Source organism: Sebastes umbrosus, chromosome 24 (assembly GCF_015220745.1).
Source record: "Sebastes umbrosus isolate fSebUmb1 chromosome 24, fSebUmb1.pri, whole genome shotgun sequence".
In the NCBI taxonomy this organism is placed as follows: domain Eukaryota; kingdom Metazoa; phylum Chordata; class Actinopteri; order Perciformes; family Sebastidae; genus Sebastes; species Sebastes umbrosus.
In genome coordinates this window covers 12,319,695-12,339,750 of record NC_051292.1, presented here as the reverse complement: position 1 = coordinate 12,339,750, position 20,056 = coordinate 12,319,695, and the positions used below count along the sequence as shown (strand labels likewise).

At 38.2% G+C, this 20,056-nt stretch overlaps 1 protein-coding gene across 2 annotated transcripts; it reads left to right on the top strand.

Annotated features, from left to right (window-relative positions):
- The first annotated feature begins 977 nt into the window (after positions 1 to 977).
- On the top strand, positions 978 to 13,156 carry LOC119483830 (calcipressin-1-like). Of its 2 annotated transcripts, none has more exons than XM_037762335.1 (4): positions 978 to 1,421; positions 9,969 to 10,142; positions 10,307 to 10,466; positions 11,522 to 13,156. In XM_037762335.1, the coding sequence occupies exons 1-4, from the start codon at positions 1,293 to 1,295 to the stop codon at positions 11,704 to 11,706; spliced, it is 648 nt and encodes a 215-aa protein (XP_037618263.1). In that variant the 5' UTR covers positions 978 to 1,292; the 3' UTR covers positions 11,707 to 13,156. The 2 variants fall into 2 exon arrangements, with proteins under 2 accessions (XP_037618263.1, XP_037618264.1); XM_037762336.1 differs by lacking the exon at positions 978 to 1,421 and adding an exon at positions 7,506 to 8,129.
- The last annotated feature ends 6,900 nt before the right edge of the window (positions 13,157 to 20,056 follow it).

The window sequence follows — 20,056 nt, the reverse complement described above, 5'->3', positions numbered from 1 at the left end:
GAACTTCAGAAGAGGGCAGTAATGTAACACCCAGGATGTAAACTGCTGCCATTAAACACAAGAAGAAGAAGAAGAAGAAGAAGATAAAAAATGTTTTCAATAGTCTTATTTTATATTTGTAAACAGTACAAAGAACAGTTCAATCAATACATTGATAAACAATACATAAGGAAATTAAGGGATAAATTTAAAAAAAAACAATCAAAAAACCCCCAAATAAATAAATAAAATAACGAAACACAAAATATGTCAGAGGTTAATGTAAATGAAATAATAGTAACTTAAGTAAAAACATTAAAATGGGAGCACAAAGTCATCGTTTCAGTAGCCTTTTTGTTTTTTGAAGAAGATATAGCCTTAATATAAAGCATTTTTTTTTTCCTTAAAAGCATTAAAATGAGGTTTAACTCTGGCAAATTTGTATTTGTGGATGTAAAATTTTGAACAACGATGATGAGATTGAAAACCCAACAGAAGAAGAAGAAGAAGAAGAAGAAGAAGAAGAAGCTTTTTTTTCGTTATCAAAAATATACATACAACAAGACACTGTCAATTATCACAACAGTAAGAAAGACAACCCTATAGGTTGAGCATGGGCAACAACATATATAACAAAAATAACATTCAAAGTGAATAAAAATAAAGTAAAACTGGTCAAGGAACAAGTAATAAAAAATATTTATATATAATATATTATATAAATATATATATATGTATATAAAAAAGGAAAAATTAAGAAAAAAATATATATGTATATATATTTTTTTTATTAATTTATTATTTTTTATTACTTGTTCCTTGACCAGTTTTACTTTATTGTTATTCACTTTGAATGTTATTTTTGATATATGTTGTTATGTATATATATCACATAAAATATGAGAAACAGGGCTCATCTCAAATTAATTTGTACATATCAAATATAGAGAATAAAAAAAGAAGTTGCTACCATTAAACCCAACAGAAGAAGAAGAGAAGAAGCTGCTGTTCTAATGACGTCACCTCCTGTCTCCTCTGCGGCAGGCTAAGCTAAACTAACACCGCGGCTAACACACCTATCCCGGTCCTACCGGTCCATTTATAGTTCATATTATAGCACTTTGTTCTGATATTTATCACAGTAACAACTCGGTCACCGACCACCGTTCACCCACAACCAACCGGGAGAAGATATTCACGGAAATATCTCGGTTTCTTCGCAACATCCTGGTTAGTTTAGCCAGCTTAGTGCAGCTTGTGAGCTAACTGAGTGAAGAGGCAGCTGTCTGTCTGGAGGAAGACATCACAGAGAGATGCAGCAGGCAGAGGAAGCTGGTGGTGGAGCAGAGGAGGCGACGGTGGACGTCAAGTTTACCGATTTACCGAACGCCCTGATAGCCTGCAAAGTACCGGAGGGCTTGTTCAGTGAAGGCAGTCTGAAGGTAAGGATCCTCTCTGAGAGGTGGTGGTGGACCATTTACTAAACACTTTATTCAGCATATTCCTGCATTGTTGGGTGTTTAGATGTCCGCCGACTTTAAGAGTGTCGCTTTTGGATGTGTAACATGTTTAAAGTAATGTCCTGTGAGATGTGGATTTCAGCAAACGAAGCAAGGAAACGCTGAATCACCAGACTTTTGAATGGAGTCTGGTGCTACTCTCTCTCTGCATGTCCATACACACATTGTCCTGTAATGTCTCTCTGAGTGATGTTAGAGATGCACACTGGAGTGGATTTAGACCACTAGATGGAGATACTAGTTCAAAGAGTACTGCTGTGGTTAGGAGTTACTTTATAGCTTATTTATATATATATACATATATATATATATATACATACATAAACATATATATATACACACACATAAACATATATATATATATATATGTGTGTGTATGTATATATATATATATATATACATATATATGTATATATGTATATATATATATATATATATGTATATATATATATATATATATATATATATATATATGCATATATATATATATATATATATATGCATATATATATATATATATACATACATAAACATATATATACACACACATAAACATATATATATATATATATATGTGTGTGTATATATATATAGATATATATGTATATATATCTATATATATATACATATATATAGATATATATGTATATATATATGCATATATAAATATATATCTATATATATATAGATATATATGTGTATATATCTATATAGATATATGTGTATATCTATAGATATATATCTATAGATATATATAAGCTATAAAGTAACTCCTAACCACAGCAGTACTCTTTGAACTAGGATCCATGTATATATATATTTATTATATACACATATTTTGGAGAGGTGCTTTGTTGTCTGAATCACTGTTCCTGCTGGGATGCAGATGCTCTTGTTGATTAGAGCACCTCTTATCCTATTAGCAACCACTATGCCATAAGTACAGACATTAACTCATATTGGCTATGTTTTTGCCAAGCAGGGTCAGTGCCGTTGCCTTGTTGGGTAGAACTTGAAGTAAATATGACATTGTTATCACATTGATAGTTGTTGACAGTTAAGATTCCCGCATTAATTTTAGACAGAACAATCCGTTCAGTGCTGATATTTATCAGGATTATTTGACTGAAATTGGCCAACTTGTACTGGGATTTCAGCTCCCAGACAAATAATTACACTTCCAGGAAGGAATGGCTCGGGTTGTTTGTTTTGTGAACGTTAATTTTATCATTAACCTTTTTAAAATCGTGCAAAGTGCACATAGTATGGATCTATTTGAGGGTTTTTGTGACTGTTGACATTGGTTAGGGTAGGGGTCAGCTACCTGCGTCTCTGTAGCACCTCTCCAGTGGCTCCCTGTGGGTTTTCAAAAAATGGAAATAAATAACTGTTTTTTGTTTACATTTTTTATTTTTATTTATCACTGTTGTAGGTCTATGGTACGACAGAGTATTAGGGCCACATTGAGGAAAAATTAAATCAGAGATTTAGAGAATAAAGTCAGAATATTACAAGATCAAAGTCATAGGTTTACCAGAAAAAGAGTCGTAATATTTTGAGAATAAAGTCATAATATTATAAAGTAGTAATTTTACGTGTTTTTATTTTTTTCTCGTTAAGTTATGACTTTATTCTCGTAATATTACGACTTTTTTTCTGGTAAAGTTATGACTTAATTCTCATAATATTCTGACTTTATTCTGTAAATCTCAGATGTTTTTTCCCTCAATGTGGCTCCGTAGTACATTTGCTCTTTGGCCCTCACTGCATTAGACTTATATACTATATACTTAGACTATAAGCTGTGTTACCTTCATCACAATGCTCAAATGTTTTGCGGCTCCAGACAGATTTTTTAATTTTTAATTTTTTTGCCTAAAATGGCTCTTTTGGTTAAAGGTTGCTGACCCCCGGGTTAGGTTGATTTATGTTTGCTGAAGTTGAAAAAATTTCTCGGTGTTGATGACTAGAGGAGGAACGTGAATATTAATGCTGAAGATTTCCTCAGAACAAAACAAATAGGGATCTGAAGCCTTTGTTGAACACACAGCTTATTTTAGCCTCAACCCTTCGCCACAGTTTGTGATGCATCTTCTCCAGGATGGAGACATACAGTCTGAATTTCATACTGACTGTGGGGCAGGATGATGTCTACAATAAGGAGGATATTGTCAACCCGTCAACGACAACCAGTAGGGCCAGGTTTTAAACCATGCCCTTGCTGACGTCGATGGAAAAGGAAAAACAGTAGAGGAGCGGGGCAAAGGGCATCTGGTGAAAAAATGACTTTTGTTGTTGTTTTTTCCCTTCTTCCCTTTCTTCCATGACCCTGCTACTTTCCCACTTGGGTCTGAGGGGTCAGCTGATCCGTATCGTATGACAGAATATTCCACTAAGGGTGTGTGTAATGGTTCACGAATTCTTCCGAACTCTCAGTTGTCTTGCTTCCGTTAAGGGATGAGTGTACTTCAGTGGAATGAGCTCATGTTAAGTAAGAAGGAAGGGATCATTTACACACATTACCTGTATAAAACAGCAAAGCCAACAAGGGGCCCCTTGTTTGTGGTCTATCAGCACAGAAATGACAGAGTAGTACAGTATCACTATTACAGCTTTTCCACCAGAGAGCCACGTTTATTTTTACACTGTAAAATGTTCCGCCCACTCCATATCTGGGTCACAATTCTTTGATAACCAAAATTCAAGTGATCTTTATCAAAAACGTTTTTATGTGTTTGATTAGTCCACAGAAAGTGAATTGGCAACTGTTTTGAAAATCAAATAATCATTTCAGTCATTTTTTTTAAAAATAAAAGATGGTAAACATCCTCTGGTTTCAAGTTTCAACAATTACAGAGAAGCAGTCGTTGGATCTCAGGCGGTAATGGAAACTTGTTGGTGATTCTGTTGGTTACCATCAGTATATTTCACCACGTTATGTTCTATATTAATAATGAAAGCATATGGCAGTGGAAGTCTGAGAATATGATGAGAACGGTGCCGTGACATGGTTCTGACGGCCCATTATTCCAAAACCACAACAGTCTGAAAAACGTCCCGACAGCCCGTTATCCCGAACAGAAGCACATGGCTAATTATAGTGCAAAATGACGTCATCTGACTTTCCTGGTTATATTATATACATTTTAGGGATGCACCGATACCGATACCAGTATCGGGTCCGATACTGTGCTCATGTACTTGTACTCGCAAAACGGCACAGATACCACTTTACTTTCTAGGCTCGACCCGCCCTACTCTGCCTCTGGTTGGCTAAACCTGATATTCCTACCCTAAACCTAACTGTCACTCCTCATATCTAAACCTAACCGACCCAACCAACTAAGGCATTCAAGGTAAGGAGACGGGAAAGTCCAATGATGTCATTCTGCATAATGATTAGCCATGTGCTTTGTGTTTGTTGCACGGAGAGTGTGTATTTTTGGAGCCAGGCCCATAACAACAGGACTTTTTTCAGATGTGTGACTTTACAGGAATGAAGCAGTGTATTTTCCAATGTGTGTTTTGCAAGTTAAACTGTTGTGAGCCCGCTTACTAATATCAGCACTAATAAAGCAGCATGGAAGAACAGATTTTAGGTCAGGGAAAACCTCTGAACGGGCAGGCAAGTCTTCCAGCGAGACACACCCAGCGGCAGCTGTGGAAGAGATTGACAAGATTTAAGACATAATCCGATTCAAATTGGGGGTCACGTTATTATTCTGATGCAAAAATACACAAATAATGTAGACTATAGATGTGTGATGGCAGTGAATAGCACAACAGGATCAGCAAGTCAGACGTGGATGGATGGATAAGAAGTACAGACAAACAAGTTCTAGGCCAAATGGAAAATGTGAGCCGGTTGTGTTGTGCTGGATGTGCACTGACTCAGGGTTAGTGTAACTCCAGGGAAGAGTGACAGATACACTGCTGGTATTCTGGCGGAGAGAGCTGGAACAGGGACACGTGTGTCATCGTGCTCCAGGCCCTGTGGAACGGTGTTAAAGCCACCAGGAAACAACCAGTCAGTGGAGTCTGGCTGAAAGGACTGAAACCCAGAGCTGTTGACGGCTGCGGGTGTTAAAATAAGGATGTGTCATTGGAATTTGACTTGAAGGAACTGGAATCCACCTAAAAGTACAACGGAGTGTTTTAGTGCGTCTTTCAGTGGTTGAAGACATGCAGACAGACGGCGCTGAGGGGGCTTTATCCGAAGTTAACACATGATTGTGTTGTAGGAAGAAATTGCCGTACATGATTGCCAATTGTCTGTCTGTCTGTCTGTGTGTGTGTACGTGCGTGTTGCCTGCCTATCTGTCTAGTGAGAGAATGGAAAAAATGGGAAGATGAAACAAAAACATAGGGATGGAAAAAATGCAGGGCTGAGCGTGCACACTCTCTCTCACACACACACACACACACACACACACACACACACACAGAGAGAGAGAGCGGCCACAGCGGGGTGAGGTCTGGAGATGATTAGCACCTACGCACACATACTCACACGGTAATGTTTAACATCAACAAACAACACTTCCATGAGAGCATCAGCTTCACCAACTTTACACCACTTTATTTTCCATCCAGCGCACACACACACACGCACAGAGGACAGTGCTATTAATCATGTCACCGTGCATTAACACCTGAGCCACAGGCATGATGTACACCATGTTGACATGTTAGTCTAATAGTTTATGATGGCCACCAGCCGTGCTGTGTGTGTGTCACCTGTCACCAACAGGTGCTGAGGCCCTCTGTGTCTGCACAGTCACATCTAATACATGGAGCAGCAGGTGGATGGGTTCTCCAAAGTCGGGATGTCAGGAGAACCGATACTTCGGTACCAAGTCGATGCCAAAATTCTAAAAACGTGACATCTGTGACACTGGCGTGGTCCAGGGTGTCCTGGTATTGTGGACGTTGTCTGACTGTAACGCTGGCGTGGTCCAGGGTGTCCTGGTATTGTGGACGTTGTCTGACTGTAACGCCGGCGTGGTCCAGGGTGTCCTGGTACTGTGGACGTTGTCTGACTGTAACACTGGCGTGGTCCAGGGTGTCCTGGTACTGTGGACGTTGTCTGACAGCCAGTGGAATTATGTGCTGCTTCCTCTGTTGTGTCTAAAAATCTGATTTGCCGGTTGAACGCAGTAAACCAGGACTGTGCTTTGTCTCAACTGTGTCAACCTGTTCCTCCCAACCAAGAAGTGTTTAAGTGTGCACACACACACACACAGGTGTAAGCGTTGGTGGAGTGGCTGCACAGCCTGGTCGTGTTTTTCCTGCTGCTGGCTGAACACACACTTCCCCTCCACTTCAAGCTCTCTGCTATTAATACCTCATAAAAGCATGTTATCAAAGTGCATACTTTCCATGAGCACCACCTCTCTCCCACCTCTTGCTTTTCATCCCTTCATCCCTCCATCCTGCATTCTTCTACCGGTCACGTCTCTCGTTCCACTCTTTTTTATTTTCTATTCCTGTATCCCCTCTTCGTCTGTCAGCTGTCCTCTCTGTCTCTCTGTCTCTCTGTCTCAGCTTCATCCATGTTAACGTAGACTGTCACGTGTTTTCCACGCCGTGCACTCAGCAGTCAGCTGATCCGTCTTTGGTATGTGAGTGAAATCAAGAGGTGACAGGCTCATTGTCTCATGTTTTCCACTCAACAAAGGAGTTTAAAGGCAACAGAAAGCACGATAATGCACCGTTTGCTGAGCGGTGATGTCATTATTTTCCAGTATCTCTCTCTGCACACACACGCACGCACACACGCACACACGCACACACACGCACACACTGCCCTTCTTTCTGTCTGATTAGTCAGCATTGGCTAGTATCTGTCAGTACAGGGATAGGAAGAAAGAACTGAAAGAGGCTGTCCCTCCCTCTCCCGCAGCCGATTGGCTCGCGGTGAATGAACGAATGAATGAGACCAGGATGGGGAGAGGGAGGGGCATTGTGGGTAATGCGTCATCGGCTGGCAGGAGCTCATTTAAGCGGCTGTGGAGCAGAATAGGAGAGAGAGAGAGAGGGGAGAGAGTGAGCTTATAGAAGACATTTTGGGCTCTCCACACCCAAAATCTCTGGAAGATTCCTTCAGTGAGCTGCTGCAGAGCCGAGAAGAGGAGGAAGAGGAGCACAAGAAGAAGAAGAAGCTGTAGTTCAGTGTTGCTGCAGGAGATCCAGACTACATAACCTTGGAATGTGGGTTAGGAGGCTACGTGCTGACCGAGGTCACTTGAACGTAGTGTGTGTCTGATATCGTGCACTGGTTCAGTGCGAAAGCCAAAGAAGAGAAACTACTGCCGTTCCCACCACAGAAGAAGAACCACGTGTAAAAGCGGACCGGTTTCACTTCCTTCTGTCACCCTGGGGAAGTCAACGCACCTCCGATCTCCCCGATTTCCCCCTTCCTCTTCATCGCCATCGCCGCCACCGCCGTCGCCCTCGCCACCGCTGAAGACCGCCTCGGCGTCCCGTCGCGCCCTGACCTCAGGTATCTGGTGGAAAAGGTTTCGGCTCCCCGGATCGCCCATCATGCACATCAAGACCACCAAGTGTAACCGCTTCTGCCTGGTCGCCTCGGTGACCAACCAGGAAGTGTTCAACCGTCCCGAGGCACAGGTAAGAGAGCGGTCCAACCAGCTTCCCTTCAGCTCACTTCTGTACATTTATTCTTGGATTGAAGCCACCGTTCTTTACTAGTTTGTTTCCAAGAGAACATTCTGTTCTTCTCAGTGGAATCTATCAATATGTGTTTATTAAACGGACACTGCACTGATGTTACACAGCCGTTCCTCTACTTCCTGTTAAGGGTTTTACTTCTACTATGTTTAAGTGTACTGTAGATATCCCTGGAGAGCCTTTACAATAAGGATCCTGGGAAGAGAAATGTTGATAGCAGGATTGTCTGCTTGTGAAGGTTCTCAGTCATCCAGGTCATGGTATCCGAGTAAGGGTTGAATCAGCAGCACCTGGACGTGGTTTAGATTCTTGAAGCACATCCAAGAAGCTCCTTCAGTTCTGGCTGAATGGCAGGGGAACCTAGGAGTTTAACCTCTGTGGGGTCGTTAGCAGGATAATAGAAACCACTGGTTTCGGACAGGATTGTCTGAGTTTCACACAAGGGGTTGGGTTGAAGTGTGTTGTGATGATGCTGCTGCTGATGATGATGATGATGATGATGATGATGAAGCGCTCCTAAGGCCACAGGCTGAGTGCTCCTTCATCATGACTCACTGCACAGTCCATGGCCACCGATTGCTGCCGTGCTGCACTGCAGTCCAGATGACTGTTCACTGCAGGAGGCAGCGATGACTCCTCGAACACGGCTGATGACTGCAACAGTTCATTTCAAACCCCTTCTTCATTTGTCTTGGTTGGGAAACATATATGGAAATGAGATTTATTTATGCTCATTGCACGAATACATGAGCATAAATAAATCTTGTATGTGTCTGTGGTCACCCAGAGCTACGATAGTCCATCATCTCTGTACAGAGACCGGACCAAACTCTGTGTAGAAACCACAGACGCTGCCGTGTTTATTCCTAGAGGACGGCATGTTGAGTGTTGGATGGAGCAGCTGCTTAGCCTGGCACTGATCCATCCAAAACTCCATTCAGAAAACAAGCATTTTAACAGTTGTTTGCTTGTCGTCTTGCAGACAGACCTGACAAAGCATGAATTCAGACTTTTTACTAATCAGCATCATGATGTAGGTATTTCAGCATCATTTTGATCTGTTTATTGATATTAAATCACAGCACAAATCTGTTTATTTTGGGTTCGTACCGCAGTAGTGACGTGTGGCTTCTATATACAGTCAGTGCAACGGGACTGTATGCGAACACAGCTCGCCGCCGGGTGGCGTTATGAACCCAGACACAACAACGTTTGGTTTTCTGACATATCTGGGACTTGACCGACATGTACAAGACAAAATGCTGAGCTGCTGCAGACAGCAGACAGCCACAGCGATGCTGGACAGCAGGATTCCCCCATAATGACGATGTCTTCTGCAGAGACGAGTCCCTGCCTTTTTTTTAAAAGTGGTATCGGTGCATCCCTACATACAAGCATCCAAAATGTTCAATCTCAGTGTGTGGATTGTAATGGACCAGTCCTCTCACGATCACTTGTCCACTTTATGTTCCTCTCTTCCTCAGCTTCTGTAACACTGACTGGTCATCTTTGTAAAACTGAGGCTCTTCCTCTCCGACTCTCGGAGGAGGGACAGATCTAATATCTGCTAATAGAGGCTATTTTTATCTGTTTTATTCATAGTGACTTCAAGTCTCCTAACTGTATTCATGGCTGCCTCTGGCTCTGTGGGGTTTCCTATTTTTAGATAACAAGAGATAGAAGAGCTCAAATAGAGTGGAACTGCTGTAGAAGCTGATTTCAAGCCTCCTCTTCCTCCCCGTGTTTCTCACCACTCTCCCTCCATCTTTCTTTTTTCAGGCTAGTTTCGAGGCCTTGTTCCGCTCATTCGACCCGGAGGTGCAGTTCCAGTACTTCAAGTCTTTCCGGCGGGTGAGGATCAGTTTCAGTGATGCTCTGGCTGCAGCCGAGGCCAGACTCCGGCTCCACAAGACCGACTTCAACGGCAAAGAGATGAGACTCTACTTTGCCCAGGTAGCGTCTTTAAAACTCCTCCTCTACACCTCTATAGACCATCACAGGGTCTTTATTAACATCACCTCACACATTTTCAGCCTTCTACAGAGTCGCCAGGTTCTATTTATGTCTAGAGTCAAAGTGTAGGTTTAGTCCACTCACTTGTGTCCGTCTGTCTGCAGTCCGTCCACATAGGGAGTCCTCGGCTGGAGCCCCCCAAGCCGGATAAACAGTTCCTGATCTCGCCCCCCGCCTCCCCTCCGGTCGGCTGGACACAGTCTCTGGACCCCACGCCGGTCGTCAACTACGACCTGCTGTGCGCCATCTCCAAGCTAGGACCAGGTACGTCACACACACACACACACACACACACACACACGACATCCTGGAGTGTGAAGAGACGGGTCCCCTCCGTCTCTGTGCAGGTCTCATTCCGGAGCATTGAGCCAACAGCACGATTAAAGGGTTAATCTCCACTTCTTTAATGATAGGAGTGTTGATCAAAACAACCCCATACGTCTCTGTCGCCAAGGCAACCAGTCCAGACCGCCCACAGTGATGCAGTCACACTCACCACGAACTACAACCTTGTCTGTTTGCCAGTGTGTGTGGATGCTAACTAGCAGGCTAGTTATTAGGATTGATTTGTGGAGAGTCTTTGACCTTTCCCAGTGGAACAAGAGTAGCCATAGTTCGGTTGTAGCTGATACTGTAAGCATCACTAAAGTGCCGTTGGAGGGAGGACATGGTCTTCACAATGGTCCCAAACACCAACCTGTGACTCCAACCATTCTTAGTGAAACGCTGGACTGGAGCTTTGTGTAAAGAAACCCAGTGTGACTCAGGAGCGGTGACTCCACTGAGGACCGCCCACAGCGCCCTCCCTCTAGCTCTGAATCAGCCAATAATGAGCCTCCAAGGTGACGTGTCATAGAACCACACTGGTGTTCTTTTGAGTGTGTCGTCAGCCTACCTGGGCTGAGACACCTGTGCTTTCTGTTCAACTTCCCTTTGCTCTTCACTTTGCTCTGAGTTAGGGATGTTAATAATGAACCGTTTAACCGTTAACCGACATTAAGCATCTTAACCGATTAACGCTGTCGGTTAAAACGGTTAAAAAGAAATGTTAATAATTAATTAAAAAGCTGAGAAAAACTCGTCACTTTAAGGAGAAAAGCTGGTCCACCTTGAGAGAGTCTGAGCCGGCGTTACAGATACAGGAAGTTTGCTCCCGTCTTGTCAGTTAATAATTGGTTAACGAGGGTAGGTTATCGGTTAAGACAAATTTTCAAAATTAGCATCCCTACTTTGAGTACTGAGACCTCGTCCTCCTACATCCGGGTCCTTCTGTAGTCCTGCATAGTGACCACTGTACTTCTTCTCTGTGTGATTCCCAGGGGACAAGTACGAGATCCACACCGCCACCCCCACCACCCCCAGCGTCGTCGTCCACGTCTGCGATGACGAGCGCGGCGACAGCTCGGCCCCCGACGACAGCGACCAAGACGACAAGCCCCGCCCCCTGCGGCCGAAGATCGTCCAGACGCGACGCCCCGACTACGCGCCCGAAGTGGAGCAGTGAGCGGGCGGCGAGGCCGAAGGCCGTTAACGTTTCATCCTGAAGTGATCGGTCCGGAGCCGAACACGCTCTCAGAGCTTTCGAGGAATGCACCCGAGGGTGCTGCCATCTCCTGTAGACGAGCATTTCATAAGACGGACAGAGAAAAGTTGGTGCTGAATGCTGCATTCATGTCCCGTGGGGAAAGATGGGAGATATGAACTTCCTAGTGGAGAACACTGTTGGAGAACTGAAGGAAAATGTTGTTTTGACATGCCGTATACTGGTGTTTCCATTGTCGTACTATGGCGGGACACTGCTGGCTTTTTGGTTTGTGCTGACGCTTTTGCAAATTCTCTGAAAATGTACCTTCAGTTTGTGTGTTTGTGAGATGAAAGCTGGTCGGGTCGCAAATAAAGTGTGTACAAGAGAAAGTCATCTGGATGTCGGTTGTTCCCACGTGACACGAATGCAGCATTGTTCTGACGAGTCCTGTGTATGTGTGTGTGTGTGTGTGTGTGTGTGTGTTTGGGACGGATTGAGGAGGGATTCCTTTGATTTTTAAAGCTGATTGTTTTTGCTGTAGGTGCTCCGTACGTCAGTCAGTCAGTCAGTCAGCTGGCGTGTGAGAGCTTGATGATGTCACCGCTTCATCTGCCGCTGTGGACGTGTCGTCAAGTCAAAGCTCGCCTTACTCACATGTTATGAGGAGTTGTTTCTGTAAAGACTTCTAACTAGTGGTGTTACTTCAGCGTTGCTACTCTGTCTGTCTGTATGTCTGTCTGTCTGTCTGGAGCTACATTACAATGGCTTCTAACAACATATAGCTCTGTTAATGGGAAGGCTCCAGCTCCGCCAACCCTGGTAGATCAAACAGGGCTAACCTTTCTGAGCTCAGCGCCTCCGGGTTCACTGTGTGATTAAAACTCTCTGCTCATTTAATTAACTACAAAATAAGATGGATAGATAGATGGATCCTAACATTTGTAGAAGAAAAGGCTGATGGTCCAGCAGCACGCTGCTCATGTCTACAACTAGTCTGGATCTCTTCAGGCGACCCGGTTCATGAGATCGATGAAAACGTGCATCATGTGTATTAACAGTTTTATTTTCCTGTGGCCAGTATTGTCTGTTATATTTGTAATTTTTGGGGGGGGCTAGTGGTGGTGACTTTCTAATGGATGAGGTGTTATAAAAATCTGCCATTAAAATGCCAAATTGAAATGGGTTGAAAATGATGGAGCCTCTTTCTGTTCCACTGCTGCTTAGAATCAGGGTCATTTATCACATTATTTCTACTTGCTTCTGTTTTTAGTTGTGAAGCTTGGAAGAGATGTTTGTGTAAAGCTATTCTTCTTTCAGGGGGGATGAGACACTGTGAAGCTCATCTGTCCCACAGTAGAGAGGAGAGGAGGCTGCACCAGGCTCTGTCATTACCATGATGGATTCACCATTAAATAGAGATGGAACTTCACATGTCTCTGTGATTTGTTCACCTAATTAATAATAATAATAATCACTAATAATTGAAAACCACTCTATTAAATATAAACTCCCATGATCCCACACTACTTCACAAAAAACAAATTCAGTCTTTTGTTATGGTTGGGTTGAGAGGCCCCCTAGTGGCAGAAAATTGCATATTGTTAAAATAAATAAATAAATTCCCCCGTTTCCAGCTAATAAAAATTAAAAATTAAAAAATAGAAAAAATTACAAATTTAGTGGACAACCAATAATGCAAATAATCCCAGAGAGCAGAAGCAAATATATATTGAATCTGGCGTTAAAAAATGGATTTCAAAATCGTAACAAAATAAATACAAAGGTGAATCAATAATTATATGATAATAATAATTACATTCATAAAATAAATGTTCTGTAGTTTCAATGTGTTCTTCACAGAACAAGCAATTATTGTGATCAAAACCAAAACGACTTCTTAAGAAACTCAGCAGAGGGGTATATTGGGACTGGGAAGTCGATTCACCTCAAAAAAACGTATCCGCTGATTTACAGACGTCTCTTTCCTAATGTAAGTCTATGGGGAAAAGTCTTTAGTAATAAAGCATTTAATTGAATTGTACAATAAAAATACGCATTAATAAATTTGTTTACAAATATGTTTATTAATTCACGAATAAATGTACTAAATTACAAAGTCATTCATTATTTGACATTTTAATGGACAATAAAGCAGCATAAAGCAGAAATACCCAAGTAAAGTACAAGTACTTTAATTTCGTAAAGTACTTGTGTAAATGTAGTTTTTCCACCACTGGAAAATGAGAGAAAAAGAACGTAAAAATAAAATGAACAAGTGAAACATATATAAATTAAGTTTACATTTATTTTATCACAAAAAAAAAATGTTTAACCAACTGATGGAGGTTAATGTATAGCTTATGTTTATTTTTCCCCATTTTAATTATTTAAGCAACAATATTATTTATAGATGCTTTCAGTTATATTTTTTTCTGACGAGCTTTAAATCATTTTTTTTTTTTTAACTTAGTTTTTATTGCATTTTCATTTTACAGAAAACACAAAAAACAAAACATCTTAAACTGTAATTTCAATTGAATTCAGAGAAAAGGGAGGACACATACTTAAACAATCCAAAGAATAGAAATTAAGTAAAGTAAATTAAATACATAAATACATTTAGATAAAATTAAATGTGTTTTTAATCAGTTTTAATAGATGTTGTCTGTTTGAGGGAAGTATTGATGAAGTTTATTGAAAAACAAAAAGGTCACGGAGACGTCAGAGGTCAGAGGTCAGAGGGCGGAGAAACAACACGGCGGACGAGACGAGCAGCTCGAGCGGGAGCTTTCCACCCGCAGTCTGAAGCTCGTGGAAGTATTTTGGCTTTTTAAGAGGAAATAGGAAACTTCTGCTTTGTGGAAACTACTGCGGAACGACGAGACGAGAGGACGAGAGGGAAACAACACAAACTACTGGATTAGTAGAGTTATGAGGTGAGTCAGAGGCTCAACGGCTCAAACAGGAAACCGTTGCTAGGTAGCTTACAGCTAACTATGCTAACGGCTGTTGCTAGGTAGCTTACAGCTAACTATGCTAACAACTGTCGTACTTTAACTGTTTAGAGAATCAACAAACGAGCCAGTTGGTCAAATTCACCCGAATGATGAGAGGCGAACAGTACAGATTATAGTGAGAAAGAACATGTTGTTTTATATCGCTTTTGGTGTGTTTTATGAGTTTTATTGTCAGAGGTGGCTAACGCTAATCAAGACACCTGTGGATGAGCAACTGGAGGGCACAAAATGGCGGACTATCTTTTTTTTTTAATTGAAGATAATTCATTTACAAACATTAAGGCTTTGTAATCTAAACTCGATACTTCTAACATACAAGGCACAATTGAATAGGAAAGATAACTTAAATTGTAAAAAAAATAATATAATAACAAAAATTAAAAAAAATAATTCAAGGAACAAAAAAGAAATGCATAAATAAATAAAAGAGAAAATTAAACAGAAGTGTAAATAAATAATGGAATTAATACAAAGATAAATAAATAAAGAAGAAAATTAAAACAGAAAGATATGTCAAAAAATAATAATATAGTATGTCATAAAATAATAAAATAGTATGTCAAGAAATGTCATGGTATAGTATATTACAAAACATAATATAATATGACATTAAATAATAATATAGGATATCAAAAAATTGTAATATTGTATGTAAAAAAATGTCCTAGTATAGTTTATTATAAATCATAATATCATTAACAAATAATATAGTATGTCAAAAAAGAATCATAGTATAGCATGTCATCAAAAATAATATAGTATGTCAAAAAATGTCATAGTGTAGTATGCCATAAAATAATAATATAGTATGTCATAAAATCATATAGTATGTCAAAAAATGTCATAGTATAGTAAGTCCTAAAATAATAATATAGTATGTCATAAGAAATGTCATGGTATATTTTGCCATAAGAAATGTCATGGTATAGTATGTCATAAAATAATAATAATATAGTATGTCATAAAATAATAATATATAATGTCAAATAAAAGTCATAGCATAGTACGCCATGAAATAATAATATGGCATGTCGTAAAAAAAATAGCATAGTCTGCATAAAATAATATACTTTGTCAAAAAAATGTCATAGTGTAGTATGCCAAAAAATAACAATATAGTATGCCATAAAATTAAAATATAGTATGTCAAAAAAATAGTTATATAGTATGCGGAGGTTTTTTTCGACATACTATACTGTGAGTTTTTATTTCGACATACTATACTTTGACTTTTTTTATGACTTGCGACTCAGGTAGTTATATGCGTGTCTTTAATATAAATACCGTGTCTCTACGGGACAAGTTCAGAGAATGCACTGCGCTCACTACAGCTCATCGTCTCAACACCGTCACAGACGGCACCCGGACACTGGTGAGTCCTCCTACTCGTAGATTCTAGAAAAGAGTACTTGTTTATTATCATAAAAGGCATAGCACAGTATGTCACGAAATACGAAAATAGTACGTTATAAAATAATATAATATTTCATTAAATAATAATATAGAAGAACATTAAATAATAATATAGGATATAAAAAAGTCATAGTTTAGTATGTCATAAAATAATGTAGTAAGTCAAAAAATAATAATATAGTATGTCAAAAAGATTAATAGCATTGTATGTCATTATAATATAATTTAGTAGGACATTAAATAATATAGTATATCATGAAATAATAATATAGTATGTCCAAAAAAAGTCATAGTATGTTATGCCATAAAATAATGATATAATATTTCATTAAATAATTAAATAGTATGTCAAAAAATGTCATAGAATACTATGTCATTAAATAATAATATAGCAGGACATTAAATAATAATATAGGATATAAAAAAAAGTCGTAGTATAGTATGTCATAAAATAATATAGTATGTCATAAAATAATATAGTCTGTCAAAAAAGTCATAGTATAGTATGTCATTAAATAATAACATAGTATGTATTATAATAATATAGTATGTCATAAAATGAAAAAATAGCATGTCAAAAAAGTCATATAGCATATCATAAAGTAATATAGTATGCCATAAAATAATAATATAGTATGTCAAAAGAATTCATGGAATAGTATGACATTACATAATTATTGATAATATTATTATCGTATTTTTGCTCGGAATTCACATCCCTAATAATTATACGGTAGGTCATTAAATAATAATATAGGATATCACAAAAAGTCAAAGTATAGTATGTCATAAAAAAATAGTATGCCAAACAAATCATAGTATAGCATGTAATAAAATAATATAGTATGTCATGAAATAAAAATATAGTATGTCAAAAAAAGGCATGGCATGACATTAAATAATAATATAGGATATAAAAAAAGTCATAGTAGAGTGTCATAAAATAATAATAAAGTATGTCAAAAAAAATGCATTGCATAGTATGTCATTAAATAATAATACAGTAGGACATTAAATAATAATATAGGATGTCAAAAAAGTCATAGTATGTTATGCCATAAAATAATGATATATTATGTCATTAAATAATAAAATAGTATGTCAAAAAATGTCATAGTGTAGTATGTCATTAAATAATAATATAGGATATCAAAAAAGTCAAAGTATAGTATGTCAAAATAGTTCATAGTGCAGTATGCCATAAAATAATAATATAGTATGTCAAAACAAATGTCATAGTATAGCATATCAGAAAAAAATGTCAGTGTAGTATGTCAAGAAATAATATTATGTCATACGATAATAATATTGGATGTCAAAACAAATGTTATAGCATGTCAAAAACTGTAGCGTAATCGCATAGAGCAGATTAACGATAATTTACGAATCAATGTCAAAATAGTTGTAAAATGTGAGAGTTGACACTCGGCTTCAGATATCCCACACAATTAGTTGCACTACTAGAATTCACCCTTATTTTCGATTTAGGATGCCACCCAATGTGGAAAAAAATAGGGAAAACTTCAGAATTTGACATCAATCAATCGAGTCTCTTTATCTCAGGGTCGCTACGGAGTTCTCGGGCTCGGCGAACACCGGTCCGAGCTGTTCACACACGCACACAAAATCAAGTTGTCCATAAAATTACATGTTTGACAATCTACACGACTGTTCTGCTAACAGAAAATATTTGAACAAAGGATAATTAACGGAACACAGTTAATACAACTACGAACATTTACGGACAGAAACAAATTAAATGCCACTCTGAAATCTGATTGAATTTGATGTTTGCCTGTCAATTAAATGTATTTTGGTATTAATGCACCATTCAGCAGCAGAGAGTTTAAGAAGCACCAGGGAAGATTGCGAATCGCCATTGTTTTTATTATCACATTTCAACGTTTACAGACTCCACGAAGAAGAACTCGAGGCCTTTCAGCCAGCACACTGACGAGGACCTGCGGAAGCTCTGGAGGAGGTTAGTATCTGATCAGCACTCTGCAGTAGAGTAGAGTACTAAAAAGCCATAGCATAGCATGCCATGAAATAATACGGTATTGCATAAAAAGACATAGTATAGTCTGCATAAAATAATAATATACTTGGTCAAAAAAAATTCGGCGTAGTATGCCATAAAATAATAATATAGTATGTCAAGTTTTACTTTTTTATGACTTGTTATATGCGTGTCTTTAATATGAATACCGTGTCTCTACAGGACAGCTGAGCAGATCCAGAAAACCATACGGGACAAGTTCAGAGAATGCACTGCGCTCACTACAGCTCACAGTCTCAACACCGTCACAGAAAGCAACCGGACACTGGCGAGTCCTCCTACTCGTAGATTCTAGAAAAGAGTACTTGTTTATTATCATAAAAGGCATAGCATAGTATGTCACGAAATAATAAAATGGTATGTTATAAAATAATATAGTATGTCAAAAAAGTCATAGTATAGCATGTCATAAAATAATATATTTTATTAAATAATAATATAGTATGTCAAAAAAAAAAAAGTCATAGCATAGTATGTCATTAAATAATAATATAGTAGGACATTAAATAATAATATAGGATATAAAAGAAGTCATTGTCATAAAATAATAATATAGTATGTCATTATAAAATAATATAGTAGGACATTAAATAATATAGGATATCAAAAAAAGTCATAGTATAGTATGTCATAAAATAATAAAGTATGTCAAAAAAAAATCATAGTATGTTATGCCATTAAATAATAATATAGTATGTCAAAAAAATGTATAGTATGACATGAAATCATAATATAGGATATCAAAAAACTCAGTGTACTTTGCCATTAAATAATAATATAGTACGTCATAAAATAATAAAATAGTATGTCATAAAATAATAAAATAGTATGTCAAAAAATGTCAGTGTAGTATGCCATAAAATAATAATATACTACATCATAAAATAATAATATAGTACAGTATGTCATAAAATAATAATATAGTATATCAAAAAGTCATTGTATGCCATTAAATAATAATATAGTATGTCATAAAATAATAATATAGTATTTTATAAAACAATATATTGTCAAAAAAGTCATAGTATAGGAAGTCATAAAATATATCATAAAATCATATAGTATGTCAAAAAAATAATATGGTATGTCAAAATAACTCATAGCATAGGAGGTCATGAAATAATAGTATAGTATGTCAAAATTAATCACAGTATAGCAATGCCATTAAATTATAGTATGTAAAAAAGAAAAACTCGGCACATTATGTTGTAAAATAATATTATGATGTCGCGGTAATAATATTGTATGTCAAAACAAATATTATATTATGTCATAAAAATGAATATAGTATGTCAAAAAATGTAGCGTTATTGCATAGAGCAGATTAATGATAATTTATGAATCGATGTCAAAATAGTTGTAAAACGCGAAAGAGAGTTGACACTCGGCTTCAGATATCCCACAATATTAGTTGCACTATTAGAATTCACCCTTATTTTCAATTTAGGATGCCACCCAATGTGGAAAAAAATAGGGAAAACTTTAGAATTTGACATCAATCAATCGAGTCTGTTAATCTCAGGGTCGCCACGGAGTTCTCGGGCTTAGCGAACAGCGATCCGAGTTGTTTACACATACACACAAAATCAAGTAACCAAGTTCTCTATAAAAATGAAATGTTTGACTATACGACAGTACTACTAACAGAAAATAATCGAACAAAGGAAGGAATACAGTCAATACAACGACGAACATTTACGGACAGAAAGAAATTAAACGCGACTCTGAAATCTGATTGAATTTGATGTTTGCCTGTCAATTAATTTTATTTTGGTATTAATGCACCATTCAGCAGCAGAGAGTTTAAGAAGCACCAGGGAAGATTGCGAATCGCCATTGT

What these genes read in the sequence shown, in the direction of transcription:
- LOC119483830 (XM_037762335.1), top strand. Translation starts at nt 1,293, where the DNA reads ATGCAGCAGGCAGAGGAAGCTGGTGGTGGAGCAGAGGAGGCGACGGTG. An exon ending in TCAGTGAAGGCAGTCTGAAG is followed by an intron (nt 1,422 to 9,968) that starts GTAAGGATCCTC and finishes TTCTTTTTTCAG; the next exon opens with GCTAGTTTCGAGGCCTTGTT. An exon ending in CATCTCCAAGCTAGGACCAG is followed by an intron (nt 10,467 to 11,521) that starts GTACGTCACACA and finishes TGTGATTCCCAG; the next exon opens with GGGACAAGTACGAGATCCAC.